The 16,238-nt window shown below is 43.3% G+C and overlaps 1 protein-coding gene across 18 annotated transcripts in view; it reads right to left on the bottom strand.

The window, feature by feature from the left end:
- LOC102448489 (plasma membrane calcium-transporting ATPase 2) overlaps positions 1 to 16,238 on the bottom strand; it is an 857,866-nt gene that overhangs the window by 22,581 nt on the left and 819,047 nt on the right. For all 18 annotated transcript variants that reach the window (XR_012906525.2, XR_012906526.2, XM_075939331.2 and 15 more), the window contains one exon: positions 11,032 to 11,139. Coding sequence is in view for 16 of the 18 variants with exons in the window: in XM_075939331.2 (XP_075795446.1) it covers positions 11,032 to 11,139 (108 nt within the window). In the remaining 2 variants the exon portion in view is untranslated. The remainder of the gene's footprint in view (positions 1 to 11,031; positions 11,140 to 16,238) is intronic.

Raw genomic sequence — 16,238 nt, 5'->3', positions numbered from 1 at the left:
TCCTGTGGGAGCCACCAACAGCCAGGCCCAGTCCCCGGCTGCTGGGATCTAAGCACGGCACTGCAGGACCACAAGTGTATGGGGGTCCTGGTTGAAAAAAGGTTGCGCACCACTGCTTTATACAATTCCTTTCAGCCCAAGGAACTTTATGTGTTTATATATGTAAACAACTATGGGCAGAGGACAAACATCATTGTCCAGCAATACTGGAAAAAGAACAGGACACACTGGATGTGGTTTAATTAGGCTGCAATTTTATTCTTAAAGGTCTGGGAGTGCCTGGCAGATAAATGCACACAGTGCAGATGATTCCATAATCATTTCAATGTATATGGGTGAATCTTCCAGCAGCTCTCCCTCTTACCCATCCTGCTGCTGGGATCTCACCATCCCTCATACCTTGCATTCAAGGGTTAGAAGGGGAGCATGTGTCTCCCTACAGGAACAGGAAGGGGAAAATTGTAACTAGGAAAATCCTTCACAGATGCCAAACTTTAATCTAAAGATGGGATGCCTGAACTATGGGAAGTTTTGGCAGATAGGAAAGTTGTGGCTTGGAGGCTGAAGGGCATCCCCCAAGTTTGCAGCCATGACCTCCCCATCTGGAGATATGTTGCAAGGTTCAGTGCTGCTTTGCTGCCGGAGATGTGGAGACTTGAGAAATAGGATCAGGTGGAGGCAAAAAGTTGTAGGAAGGTAGGTGAAGAATGAAACAAAATGTTTGTAGGAATGCCACCTTCAGTTTTGGGAGTGGCAGTGGTAGGGAGCACTGGGATAAAGCCGGAGCATAGCCAGGGTCAGGGATGGGCCGTAGACTACCCACTGTGCATCAAGCCCCACCCTCTGCAGCTCACTCAGCTCCACCCAGTAAGTCAGTTGAAGAGTGGGACTGGATATTACCCAGCTCCACTCTGGCACTCTGGCTGGGGAGCGGGGCTGAGGCTTACCCCGCTCCACTGTGGCACTCTGGCTGGGTGCCATGGCTTACGCCAATCTGCCCCATCCCTCTTGTCCTGCTGCTCCCAACAAACACCCTATTCTTGCCTACCCACTTCTGAGTATGCCACAGGAGACGGAATAAAATCAAGATGTTTTAGAAGGGAGTTTGCTGGAGATGTTCCTGAACTGAATGACCCACAACTTTAAAGTCGGAGTTAAAAAAGAAACACGAGGAGTCAGTTTTCCAACCTGAGCCCAGGCAAACTTGATCTCTCTAATTTCAAGCCCAGCTGAATGTTGCAGGTTTAAAAGTTTGACATGGACTTGAAAATTAACAGTGTGGCTGTGAAATAGTGAAGGGGCAGAGGTGAGAAAGAATGGTGAGTTATACTCAGGGTCACTGGGACAACCGACTGATTCATTTGGCCTCTGTAAGAACAGCTTAATAGCTTTCAGAAAGTTCATATAGCAGGGGGTTGGACTCAATGACCTCCCGAGAGCTCTTCCAGCCCAATGATTCTAAGATTCTAAGCAATGGGGCTACTTCTAAACGCTCTGTAAGGCTTCTATTAGCACTGAAAAGGATTAAGTGATTTTTGCCCTAGCAAGAATGCATTGCAAGTTTAGAGATGTTAAGCGGGGGTGTACAGATGCTGCAGGGCCCAGTGAGTGTTTCCTCATACCTGGAATGGCATAGGGTATGTCTATACTACCCCCCTAGTTCGAACTAGGGGAGGTAATGTAGTCATACAGAGTTGCAAATGAAGCCCGGAATTTGAATTTCCCGGGCTTCATTTGCATGAAGCCGGCCGGCGCCATTTTTCCACGAGGCGTACAGCTAGTTCGGATAGGAAGCCTAATCCGAACTAGCTAGTCCGTGCCACGTGTAGCCGCACGGCACGGAGTCCGAACTAGCCGGCATTTAAAAATGGCGCCGGCTGGCTTCATGCAAATGAAGCCCGGGAAATTCAAATCCCGGGCTTCATTTGCAACTCCGTATGACTACATTACCTCCCCTAGTTCGAACTAGGGGGGTAATGTAGACATACCCATATTCTGTCCAATCTTTGTTTTTTAATTTACTTTTCACTTTGACAGATCCCCACTGAGCCAGCTCGCAGAAGTGTCAGGTCCAGGACACTAGAAAGGGACTAAACAACCATTGTCAGGAAACTGAATTTAACAGTTTCACTATGTCTATCCTGCACACTTATTTCAAAATGACTCATGTTATTTTGAAATAATGCAGTGTGTGTCTACACAGTTTCAAAATAACGGGCTTCTTACTCCGACTGCTGAAACCTTCATTTCACAAGGAGTAAGGGAAGAGTGTTCTTCCTTCAAATTCCCGCTGTGTAGATGGTGACAAAAGGCAAGTTAAGGTCCTTTGACTTCAGCTACACTAAGTTGCATATCTTAACTCGACTTTAGCCCACAGTGTAAATGTACCCTTAGGGACTAGATTTTCAAAAGTCACTAGTGATTTTGGGAGTTCAACTTGAGTCACCTTAAAGGGGCCAAATTATCAGTAGTGCTGAGTACTCACATTTTGCAAGTAAGGTCCTTCAAAGTGCTCCAACTGGTCTCCTAAAACTGATTTAGCCCCCTAGATCAGTCATAGAATCATAGAGCTGGAAGAGACCTCAGGAGACCATCAAGTCCAGGACCAATCCCAACTAAATCAACCCAGTCAGGAATTGTCAAGCTGAGAGTTAAAAACCTTCAGGGATGGAGATTCCACCACCTCCATAGGGAACCCATTCCAGCGATTAACCACCCTCCTAGGGAAATAGTTTTCAATAATATCCAACCTGGACCTCCCCCACTGTAACTTGAGACCATTGCTCCTTGTTCTGCCATCCCTCACTACTGTGAACAACCTTTCTACATCCTCTTTGGAAATCCCCTTCAGGAAGCTGAAGGCTGCTATCAAATCCCCTCTCACTCTTCGCTTCTGCAGACTAAACAAACCCAAATCCTTCAGTCTCTGCTCATAGATCATGCGTTCCAGCCCCTTAATCATTTTGGTCGCCCTCTGCTGACTCTCTCCAATACATCCACATCCTTTCTATAGTGGGGAGCCCAGAACTAGACACAATATTTTAGATGTGGCCTCACCAGAGCCGAATAAAGGGGAATAATCACTTCTCTGGATCTGCTGGCAATGCTCCTCTTAATGCACCCCAATATGCCATTAGCCTTCTTGGCTACAAGGGCACACTCTTGACTCATATCCAGCTCCTCATCCACTATAATCCCTAGGTCCTTTTCTGCAGAACTGCTACTTTGCCATTCGGTCCCCAGCCTTTAACAACGCTTGGGATTCTTCTGTCCCAAGTGCAGGATTCTACACTTATCCTTGTTGAACCTCATCAAATTTCTTTTGGCCCAATCCTCTAATCTGTTTAGGTCACTCTGGATTCTATCCCTGCCCTCCAGCGTATTTAGCTCTCCCCCAGCTTAGTGTCAGCTGCAAACTTGCTGAGGGTGCAATCCATTCCCTCATCCAAGTCATTAATAAAGATGTCAAACAAACCGGTCCTAGAACAGATCATTGGGGCACTCCGCTACAAACTAACCACCATGCTGACATAGAGCTGTTGATCACAACCCGTTGGGCCCGACAGTCTAGCCAGCTTTCTATCCATCTTATAGTCCATTTATCCAATCCATATTCTCTTAACTTGCTGGCAAGAATATTGTAGGAAACCTTATCAAAAACCTTGGTAAAGTCAAGGTATATCATATCCACTGACTTCCCCATATCTACAGAGACAGTTAGGTCATCATAGAAGCTAATCAGATTGGTCAAGCACGACTTGCCCTTCGTGAATCCATGTTCACTATTCCTGATCATTTTCCCTTCTTCCAAGTGCTTCAAAATGGATTCTTTGAGGATCCCCTCCATGATTTTTCTGGGGACTGAGATAAGGCTGACTGGTCTGTAGTTCCCTGGATTGTCCTTCTTCCCTTTTTTAAAGATGGGCACTACATTTGCCTTTTTCCAATCATCCAGGATCTCTCCCGATCTCCATGAGTTTTCAAAGATAATAGCCAAAGGCTCTGCAATGACATTTGCCAACTCCCTCAGTACTCTTGGATGCATTAAATCTGGGCCCATGGATTTGTGTATGTTTAGCTTTTCTAAATAGTTCCTGACTTGTTCTTTCCCCACCAAGAGCTGTCCACCTCCTTCCCATATGCTTTGCCTAGTGCATTTGTCTGTGAGCTGACCTTGTCCATGAAGACAGAAGCAAAGAAAGCATTGAGTACATCAGTTTTTCCTAAATCATCTGTCACTAGCTTACCTCCCTCAACCAATAAGGTCCCCCAACCCTCTCTGATCAACCTTTTATTGCTAACATGTCTGTAGAAATCTTCCTTGTTATCTCACATCCCTTGCTAGCTGCAATTCCAATTGCGCTTTCACCTTCCTGATAACCCCCCGGCATTCTTGAGCAATATATTCCCTCTCCCCCAATCATCTCTCAAGTTTCCACATCTTGGAAGGTTCCTTTTTGTGTTTAAGGAAAGGTGTTTCCGGTAAGCCAATCTGGTCGCCTCAAATATTTGCTTTTCTTGCTGCGCATCGGGATGGTTTCTTTCTGTGCCTTCAATAAGGCTTCTTTAAAATAGTGCCAGCTCTCCTGGACTCCTTTCCCCTTCATGTAAGCATCTCAGGGAATCCTGCCCATCAATTCTCTGAGGGAGTCACAGTCTGCTCTTCTGAAGTCCAGGGTGTGCATTTTGTTACTCTCTTTTCTTCCTTTGGGCAGGATCCTGAAATCTACCATCTCATGATAACTGCTTCCCCGGTTGTCACCCACCTATACTTCCCTACTAGTTCTTCCCTGTTTGAGAGCAGCAGGTCAAGCTGTGCATGGCCCCTGATCGGTTCCTTCAGCACTTGTACGAAGAAGTTGCCCCTAACATTCTCCAAAAACTTCCTGGATTGTCTGTGTACTGCTGTATTGGTTTCTCAACAGATGTCAGAGTGATTAAAGTTGCCCATGAGAACCAGGGCCTGAGATCTGGAAGCTTCTCTCAGTTGTCCAAAGAAAGCCTCGTCTACCTCATCCACCTGATCTGGTGGCCTATAGCAGACCCCAACCACGACATCACCCCTATTTATTCCACCTCTAATCTTAACCCCTAGACTCTCAACAGTCTTTTCTCCTTCTAAATGCTGGAGCTTTGAGGAATCATACTGCTCTCTTACACACAATGCAATTCCTCCGCCTTTTCTCCCCCGCCTGTTCTTCCTTCCAATCATGCGAGTCTTCACACCAAGTCTCAGTTAGTCCAATCAAATCATAGTTCTTTGACTGGGCCAGGGCCTCTAATTCTTCCTATTTGTTTCCCAGGCTTTTCGAATTTGTGTAGAAACACCTTAGATAACCAGTTGATCTCCCTATATTCTCCATACAGATCAGGGGGTCCTTCTTTGTTGCTCGTTCCTCCTTGTGATTCTCCCCAGTGTCCAACTTCCTCACTTACCTCAGGGTTTTGGTCACTGTCTCCCAACGAACCTAGTTTAAAGCCCTCGTCGCTAGGTTTTCAAGCCTGCCCTCGAAGATACTCTTTCCTTCTTGGTTAGGTGGGTCCCATCTCTTCCTAACAATCCTTGTGCCCAGAACAGAGTCCCATGGTCAAAGAAACCAAAGCCATGTCTCCGACACCACCTGCATAACCACACATTTACTTTCTCAATTCGAAGATCCCTACCCGGACCTTTCCCTTCAACTGGAAGGATGGACAAGAACATCACTTGAGCTTCAAATTCCTTGACCCTTCATCCCAGTGCTACATAATCTGCAGTGACCCACTCAAGGTGTTTCTTGGCCGTATTGTTAGTTCCTACGTGGAGAAGCAGGAAGGGGTAGCGATCTGAAGGTTTAATCACTTTTGGAAGACTCTCAGTCACATCCCGAATGCGAGCTCCCAGTAAGCAGCACACTTCTCGATATTGCAGGACTGCACAGCAGATAGAGGACTCAGTCCTTCTTAGGAGGGAGTCCCTGACCATCACCACCTGTCTTCTTCTTTTGGGGGGGGTGTCGTGGAACCCCCATCCATAGGACTACGTACCCCATGCCTTCTGGTAGATGGTGTTCCCTTCTGATTTCTTCCCTGAGAGGTCCCTGTCAAAGCATTCTCCACTGCAGTGCCTGTGGAGAGAGCCTGATAGAGGTTACTTACATCTACAGGGATGGTGGATACCTGAGCTGGCCTTCTTCTCCTTCTAGAGGTTACATGCTGCCAGTTTTCTTCCTTGTCCTATACTGCCCGGACTGGCTCTTCAGACTGCTGTGCCTGCAGGATTAAACGCTGCCCTCTATTGAGGAAGTCTTCATCCTCTCTGATAGAATGTAGGGTTGATACTTGGCCCTCAGGTCCTCTAATTTTTTCTTCCAAAATGGTGACCAGCTTGCACTTAGTGCAGATGAAATCCCTTCTGTCTTCTGGGAGGAAGACAAACATGGCCCATGCTGTCCAGGTAACAACAGCAGACCTATCACCATCCATACCTGGCTTGCTTCTGAGAGATTCCTCAGCTATTATTAAATGCCTCCTTGAAGGGGAGGAGTGTAGTGAAAAGATTTTAAAGTCTGGTGAGTGTATCTCACCCCTTTCCCAACTCCCTCTCCAAACTCCCTGGTCACAATCTCCCTGGTCAGTGACTCACTCCTTTATAAAACCCTGGACTGCCTGATAGCCCTCCCCCTGATTAAGGCTCAACCAATGAGCAGAGGCTTCTAGATTTCAAAACCTGATTAGAAGCTCACAGCTTCCACCTGCCAGCCACAGCACTCACTCTGTGGTGGGGAGGGGGGAAAGGGCAAAGAGAACCCCCTCCCCAAACTTCAAACAGCCAAACACAAGTTCAGCACCCAGCAAGAAAACCCCAAACACAAACACACAGTCAGTTGGTCTAAATCCCCATAGCATGAATCCTGACTAGGTGTGCTTGATGCCCGGGGGATAAAAGTTCTTGAAGGAAAAGGAAACACAGGTGTTTCATGCTAAACCTGAAAGAAACAGGGTAGGTGAGAAAGGGCTTGGCTTTCTCTTCCAGGGAAGTTGGGAGAGACAAAAAGCTTCTTATTAAAAGGCTGCAAGGACAGGAGATGTCTTGCTTCAGACTGGCCCTCTCAAAGAATGACAGTGGCCCTAAAATATCTAACTTCTCATCCACAGGGACATACTAAAACCAAAAGAACTTTTATTATTACAACAATATTCCTGTTGCAAGCATAATGATTAGATGAGAAGGTAATAAAATATACTCATGGAGAAACTCCATGGGCCTAGAACTTAGTTACAAAGAAAAGCCAAAACATCTTTTAAACAGTGCCAGATATCAGATCCCATACCCAACCCTTAAAACAATAAAGCCTAACGAAACTACCTAAACGTTACCCTACTTACAGAAAGTGGGGTATGTCTACACTACCACCCTAGTTCGAACTAGGGTGGCAATGTAGGCAACCGGAGTTGCAAATGAAGCCCGGGATTTGAATTTCCCGGGCTTCATTTACATAAAGCCGGGCGCCGCCATTTTTAAATAGCCGCGCGGCACAGAGTCCGCACTAGCGGACATTTAAAAATGGTGGCGCCTGGATTTATGCAAATTAAGCCCGGGAAATTCAAATCCCGGGCTTCATTTGCAACCCTGGTTGCCTACATTACCACCCTAGTTCAAACTAGGGTGGTAGTGTAGACATACCCGTAAAGAATTGTTTCTTGGAGAGAGAGAGACATGCTTGTCCCTCTCTGTAGCTGTAGAGGACTCTCCCAGAGAGACAAAAGGAGAAAGGAAAAAACCCAAATTCCTTTGTCCCAGTTTGAAAGTCCCACCCACATTCCTACTGGTCACTCCACCTGGCTCGGTGTAGTTAACTCCTTAATCCCCAGGCTGCTGGCTAACCCTCATAATCATGACAAAAGGGATCAGGTACAAGCCAGGAATCAGCTGATTCCCAGCTCATGCCTAGTCCCAGACACGCCGCTGCTTTTTAAATGTATTAAGAACCTTTTGGCTCTTAACAGGCTAAAGCGCATTTAACAGGCTAAAGCACAGCAGGGGGGACCCATTACAAGCCACGAGTCTGCTGTCCTGTGCACCAGCCTTTTAAAACAAATCCCTCTCGCCCTTATTATGTCCCTTATAGCCTTATTTCAAAGTCTTAAAATTTTGTCTGCTAACATGTTCCCATTATTAAATTCCTCTAAAATGTATTGTCATTAATATGAACATGGGCAATTACCAGATTAGATATACATTTTGTTAAACACCTTGAATGAAAAGTTAAAAAGCCTTTATAGGTGAATCTAAAACTGGAAGAAGAGGTACCTTACAGCTGAGCCGGATATGGCTATTGTATATGAAGACACATAAGAAAAAACAGGAATACAAAAATCTTCTATGCATAGATAAACATCTAATTTAAAGGTTAAACTCACCCTCAGACCAAGCAAAATCACTTTGCAGTAACAGAATTAATTACGACTTCCAAAATCTCTAAACTATGCAAAGACTGTAAGCAGCTTTTCATAACATAGAATCACTAATCATACAAACTACTCCACTCATGCAGATGAAAACTCAGATGTGACCAAAAAATTGGTGAAGGCCTGAGATTCCATGATGATTTAAATCAATGTTTGTTGTCCCTGTTATAACTGCCAGCTGTATAATAAATGGAAACAACTAGGCAGAAAAATGTCAAAATTTGAGGCCCCTTTGCCTCCTGAGGACTGGACCAAATGGCCCTCCTTGCCACTCACTCTGATAGGGCCTGGCTACAGATAGGCTACGTCTACACTGGCATGATTTTCCGGAAATGCTTTTAACGGAAAAGTTTTCCGTGAAAAACATTTTCGGAAAAGCGTGTCTAGATTGGCAGGACGCTTTTCCGCAAAAGCACTTTTTGCGGAAAAGCGTCTGTGGCCAACCTAGACGCGCATTTCCGCAAAAAAGCCCCAATCGCTATTTTCGCGATTGGGGCTTTTTTTGCGGAAAACAACTCTCTGCTGTCTACACTGGCCCTTTTGTGCAAAAAATTTTCGGAAAAATACTTTTGCCCGAACGGGAGGAGCATAGTATTTCCGCAAAAGCACTGACGATCTCATGTAAGATTGTCAGTGCTTTTGCGGAAATTCAAGCTGCCAGTGTAGACAGCGGGCAAGTTTTTCCGCAAAAGTGACTGCTTTTCCAGAAAAAGTGGCCAGTCTAGACACAGCCATAATGTTTTAACATTCTATTTACTGGTTACCCAACTGTTGAGTGCTGCTGTGCTTCAAACCTTGCCTTCTGTGTTTTCCCTCCACACATCTGACATGATACACTGGCAAGTGAACAAACTAGTGGGCTAAAATCAGCACATTTTTATATTGAAGTTTTACTGCTACAAGTGCTGAGGAAACAATCTCACCTTTGAGTATAAATCAGACAATTGTTAGGTGGCTATGTTGTCATATTAATAACTGTGTACACAGAACAAAATCCAGAAGCAACCCATTGCCCTGTTTTACACATTTTAAACCATAAATCAAAACTGAGTGGTTCAACAAATGACATATTCACCACCACTTTTTTCCACCCATGAAGATTTTCGAAGATGCTGAGGACAAGCCCTTTCATACTAATTAGTTGCTTTTCAATTGCCATTTAGATTTTCCCAACATCTGTGATTCATTGCCTCCTGGGGATAATTTCATCAACATGATCAAGTTGTGATGGCACCCAGCTATGATTACCAGGAGGCATCTGCTGACACCAGATTGAGTTATTTTCTTCAAAACTACTTGTGGGCCTACTGCGCAAGGTGTCTTGCTTAATTTTTTTCATACTACGATAGTCATCCAACCCAGAAGCTCAATGTCCATAAAGATAGTTCAGCCAGAATCACTTTAATAGGTGTCACAATTAATTAACTAATTTGTAAGGGCAATTTTCTTCTCTCTGCTAGAACTCATGATCTTCTCTGGGTAATGGTAAATCATCCCTGCCTATGATTAATTTTTTCCCCAGAGACAGTAAGATACTTTTGGGATCGTTTATTTGGGAGGCGGTGAGCTTTAGAATGCATCAGTAAACCAACTGGCTAACATTTACAAAATATTTTTAGAGAGAAAATACACTTCATTTTCCATTCAAACACTATCTACATATTAGACTAGTGGTTATATGCTGCACCCTTGCGTCCAGACAATACCTGTCTGAGTAATGGCTATGCCATCGCTTTCAGACAACTAATCATTGAATTAATTTATTCTTTTGCCTCTAGACTGTTTCAGATATTTGATTCACTCATCTACATATAATTCTATTATATCTTGGCACCAAAGATTGTAACAGACCCCACTGATGGCACCTGAATTAAAATGCATCATGAATTATCAGCTGTTCTGTATGCATTGAAGAAGGCTGCCATCTTTCAGCTACCAGTTTTCTTCCTCAGCAAACTGAAGGTATGGGAGGGAAAGTACGGGATCAAGGTCAGCAGTGGTCTATACTAAGTGAGCGGGTGGTGCTCAGTCTGATTCATGATAGAGAAGAGGTCATCTCAGAAAAAGTAACTGGCATTAGTTGCACCATTGCTAACAATCTCAGCACAGAGAATAAATGGATAAGCATGTACACATTTCCTAATGCTTGTCATTGAGGAACATATTTAAGGGACATTTAAGATAAGGGATATTTAAGATAAGCTTACATTACATTTGCCCTTTCCTGTGACTAGAGCACTACTGTTCTATGAGCTACAGATCTGGCATCTGTCACAAACAAATTTACTCAGGAAATACTTAGTTGTAGTACTAGTGTGCACTATTGGAGAAAAAGTTTGAAAATTAACAAAAAGTCAGAAAGAATCATAGTGGTACCTGATTGCAAAGCCCTGTATTTTTAAAAGTGTCACTTGTATCCAGTGAAATGCCACATAAGATAGAGTGAGAGATGGTTAGCCAGCAATCCTACATACATTCTTATGAATAACATTACTTTATGCTCAAAGTGTTTGCAAAACCAGACAATACATCAGTTTTTAATAATGAGTAGAAAACTATACATTGCTCCATGACACTCACCTGACCCCAGACAAGTTCTCCTAATCCAATAAATACACACCACATCCACTGGTCAAGCTGCAGAGGAGAGCAGCTGAAAGGTTTCCCACCAAACTGAACAATTATTATCTGCAGAGGAAAAATGGAGATAATTTTATTTCTCTTCTGCAAATATATATTCCCCACATTTACTTGAGCTTTTGCTCCCTCTTTTGGTAGGCTTGTTTTTAATCTCACTTTGATTCAGCAAAAGCGGTGAGGAGTCCTGTGGCACCTTAGACTAACTGAAGTGTTGGAGCATAAGCTTTCGTGGGCAAAGACCCACTTCATCAGATGATGCATCTGACGAAGTGGGTCTTTGCCCTCGAAAGCTTATGCTCCAACACTTCAGTTAGTCTATAAGGTGCCACAGGACTCCTCACCGCTTTTGCAGATTCAGACTAACACGGCTACCTCTCTGATACTTGACACTTTGATTCAGCAAGCACATTGCTAGTGGCACAACTAGGCCCGCTGATGGGGGAGGGGGAAAGAGGACAAGTGCTTGTGAGCCTGGCAATTCAAAAGGGCCTAGGGTTCCTGGCTACTGCTACCACTACTGTGGCAGCAGCCAGAGCTCTGGGTCCTTTAAATTGCCACTGGAGCTTTACATGGCACGGACTGGGTGGTATGAGGACTGCCTGGGGAAGGCCCCAATTCTGCCTGAGGCCCAGCCCCACCCCCAGCCTTGCCCAGAGACCTGTCGAGTCTGCCGACCCCACTGGGCACAATTAAGCAATTGTGCTACAGTCTAGGCATTTATTCTCTAGGGGTATGTCTACATTAGCCCCCTAGTTCGATCTAGGGAGGCTAATGAGGGCGACTGAAATTGCAAATAAAGTGTGGGATTTAAATATCCCGTGCTTCATTAGCATGTTCCCGGCCGGCTGCCATTTTAGAAATTGACTAGCTCGAAGTAACTGCCCGTGTCTACACACGGCAGTGAAACGGGATTCCAAATTGAAGTCCTAAATCGAATTAGCTGTTAAATCTCATTCCAGGAGGAATAACAGCTAATTAGATTTCGGGCTTTAATTCAAAATCCTGTTTCACTGCCACGTGTAGACGCGGGCAGTTACTTTGGGCTAGTCAATTTCTAAAATGGCAGCCGGCTGGGAACATGCTAATGAAGCGTGGGATATTTAAATCCCACGCTTCATTTGCAATTTTGGTCGCCTTTAATAACCTCCCTAGATCGAACTAGGGGGCTAGTGTAGACATACCCTAGTAGATTTTAGCACTGTGCTGATGTAGGGAGACCTAGATTCTACCACTTTACATCCTGTGTCATTAGTTCCAAGTCAGTAAAAGTGCTCCATTCAAAACAGAGGTGCTGCGCACCTAATTCCTATTGTGATCAGCTGAGGTGTCAGATGGCAGGGCTTTAGAAGCGCAGGAAAATCATACTATTTTAAACAGAGTGCCCATAAACTGACATACCCTGAATTGGACACCACAGAAAAATATTATTTTTGTATCTATAATTAGAGAAGCCTAAAACCATATTAGTTATCACACAAATTCTTCTAATCAAATCAACTTGACATTCACATGTTGTATCTAATGTTCTGGATCATGTAATGTTAATTCTAACATTTTTCCTTCAATATCCTTCCACTCAGATTGTCTTTTTTAATGACATTCTATTGATAATTGTTATGGTCTGAGCCTAGGGTGGCTGAAAATGAACACATTCAGTAGTGATCTATGAATGACTGATGGAAATGCAATCTATGGAATAAATTGGTAACACAGGACTGGATTAAGGTTTCTAGCATAATTTATATTCAAAGGCAAAACTATGTTATTTATTGAAAAGACATGTTGACTTGCAGGAGAGCTTAATCTTGTGGCAAATATCTCACCTTAATATTTCAAATATGTTATGTGACTGAAAAAGAATACATTGTTATCTATGTGGCATATGATATAATGGCATAGAAATGTTTCACATCATAGTGCTGACCAAATATATTCTGACTAATCAAGAAAAATAAATCTTAATTTTCATTAATATGCTACCTTGCAATAGCTTTGCTTTTTAAAATGAGTTTATAATAGTCACTGCAAGGTACTATAAAAAGATCTATAGAAAAGTCTGTCCCTATCTCAGATAACTTACTTTTTGAAGTATAAAATAAGACAATAGATGGGACATGATAGCACACTAAAAACAATAACTGAAAAGTGGGCAGCTGTTAGTGTCACCGTTAAATACACTAACAATTCAGTCATGCCAATGATACTACGGTACGGGTCAATGCCCTTGCTTCTCCTCATTTCTCCTGCACCTATGTCTAGAATGGCAGTTTCCCAGGAGGAGGAAGATTGAAGAATGCAGAGAGACAGAAAAACAGGAGAATCAAGCAGAGAAAAATCAGGAAACAAGAAGACCATAAGCATAAAAAATCTACAATCAGGATGCTCAGGAGTAGAGCTGGGTGAATTATTTAAACCAAAACATGTTTTTCTCCACTAAAAACACTGATTTAGATGAACTAAACCATTTCACAAATTCACATCAAATTCAGTGAATTGTTTCAGATAAAAACCCCTCAAAATTCTGAAAACTTTAAAATCTTTTAAATGAAAATTTTGATTTTTTTTAAGAACAACTTACAATTTTACTTCAAATGAGACATCTTATTGAACCTGAAACCATTAAAACAAATTTTGGTTTTGCATGTAATTCAACTGATCAGTTATTCACAAAACTGCTGCTAGGAGGAGCGAAGCATTAAAAAGAGAAGAAAAAATATGGTATTGAAAAAAATACCACAAAGGGACAAGGCTGGGAGTAAGGGTATTCAAAGGGACTCATAGGCTACGTCTAAGACTGGCATGATTTTCCTCAAATGCTTTTAACGGAAAAGTTTTCTGTTAAAAGCATTTTCAGAACAAAGCATCTAGATTGGCACGGACGCTTTTCTGCAAAAGCACTTTTTGCGGAAAAGTGTCGGTGGCCAATCTAGACGTGCTTTTCTGCAAAAAAGCCCTGATCGCCATTTTCGCGATCAGGGCTTTTTTGCGGAAAACAAATCTCAGCTGTCTACACTGGCCCTTTTGTGCAAAAGTTTTGCGCAAAAGGGACTTTTGCCAGAACAGGAGCAGCATAGTATTTCCTCAAAAAGCACTGATTTCTTACAGTAGGAAGTCAGTGCTTTTGCGGAAATTCAAGCAGCCAGTGTAGACAGCTGGCAAGTTTTTCCGGAAAAGCGGGTGATTTTCCAGAAAAACTGGCCAGTCTAGACACAGCCATACTGTTTCCATCCCTTTATCCTTTACTGTAACATAATCCTTGGTTTATTCTGAAAGAGGAAAAGAATGATGTGGAAGGCAACAGAGGGGGATTGTTTAGCTGAGCAGGGTGAAAAAGCTACGCCCTTTCTTTCTATTTTTCACAGCACCCACTGGTTTCCATAGTAGTTGTATGTGAATCCAGAGAGCAGAAGCTGGCTCTGGGCTGTGTATAGACTAAGGTTTATATTTATTTTTGAAGGGGTTTTGTTGGTGAGTGGAGAGGATTGAGAGGAGTGGACAGAATCTATCTCAAGAATTCAGGTCTATGAATTGCAGCTGGCTGCCATTCCTCTATCCTCTCAGTAACAGGCCAGGAATGGTAACACCTGGGTATGGAAAACATCTTCAAGCCCCTTCCATGGCAAGGACTTTAGATTTGGTTGTGAATTAAAACCAATTAGGCCAAGATTTATGAGTGTATTTAGTGTTGCTCCACTCAGTGTTGTAAGGCTTACATCACTGAGGAGCCGAAGTCTCATTTTCAATAACACAGGTGTTTAGAGCTAGACCCACAGTGGGATTTAGAACCACACTAGGCCCTTTCAGCCAAAATTTAGATCCTCAAAACTCCCACTGCTGCTTATAGTCCCTGGGTACGTCTACACTGGCATGATTTTCTGGAAATGCTTTTAACGGAAAAGTTTTCCATTAAAAGCATTTTCGGAAAAGTGTGTCTAGATTGGCAGGACGCTTTCCCGCAAAAGCACTTTTTGCGGAAAAGCGTCCGTGGCTAATCTAGACGCGCTTTTCCGCAAAAAAAGCCCCGATCGCCATTTTCGCGATCGGGGCTTTTTTGCGGAAAACAAATCTCTGCTGTCTACACTGGCCCTTTTGCGCAAAAGTTGTTCGGAAAAAGACTTTTGCCCGAACGGGAGAAGTATAGTATTTCTGCAAAAACACTGAAAATCTTACATGAGATCATCAGTGTTTTTGTGGAAATTCAAGCTGCTTTTCCGGAAAAAGTGGCCAGTCTAGACACAGCCCCTATGCATCTCAGTGTTTTCTGGAGAAATCCCCATGTTTGCTGATGGGCAAGCCTAGTCCTGATGCACAACTCCTTGTGTATGCCTATGTCCCAGTAGGAGTCACAACCTAGACTATATCCCACATAGCTCACCTGCTAAGCCTAATCTGGAAGGCATGCTCAGAGGCTTGCCCAAATACAACAATATCATGCTGCCACTCCCCTTTTGCTCAAGAGCAAAATATTCCAAATAGTTAGAGCAGTCATCCAAAATGTGAGAAACCTGGGTTCAAATCCCTTCTCTAACTGATGTGGAGCAAGGACTTGAAGCTGAGTCTCCCACATCCCAGGTGAGGGTCCTAAACTTCCTTAGGCTATAGAATCATATTATACACTCTGGACCATTAAATTGAAAATGCTTCAACAGGAGAGATTGAGAGAGATCTAAAATATTTCACAACCCAGGGGTTAGGGTGATCTCTGGAGATATGGGAGAGTAGGTGCCTAAATATCTTTAAATAGCTGGGCCTTCATGACATTGTGGAATTGTGGCATTCCCCACAGAGGGCTTACCAGGTGATGATTGGTTGATGTGGGACTAAAAGAATCACATTAGGGATGGAGAAGTTTTTCTGCAGACACAGCCAAAACTGTTTCATGCTGGGCTATTAGTAAAGAATACTCAAAGGATTTCTGATGGACCTCTGGATCCCGGCTGACATGAAGGTAGTGAGTGCCTCTTATTTAGAGACCAACTTGTTCATCCTCACTACAGACTCTGGTATTAAATGATAAAGTTATTAATAATCTTCATGGAAAATAATGAGACTTCTTGTTTCAACAACTCAGTTACTTATTGTGATTAACCATACTTCTTATAAATCTTAACCATAAGTGCTCTTGTGAAAAAGTTTAGCTTGCTTTT

The sequence above is a fragment of the Pelodiscus sinensis genome, chromosome 11, assembly GCF_052426305.1.
Source record: "Pelodiscus sinensis isolate ZL-2025 chromosome 11, ASM5242630v1, whole genome shotgun sequence".
Classification (NCBI taxonomy): domain Eukaryota; kingdom Metazoa; phylum Chordata; order Testudines; family Trionychidae; genus Pelodiscus; species Pelodiscus sinensis.
This window is presented reverse-complemented; position numbering and strand designations above follow the sequence as displayed.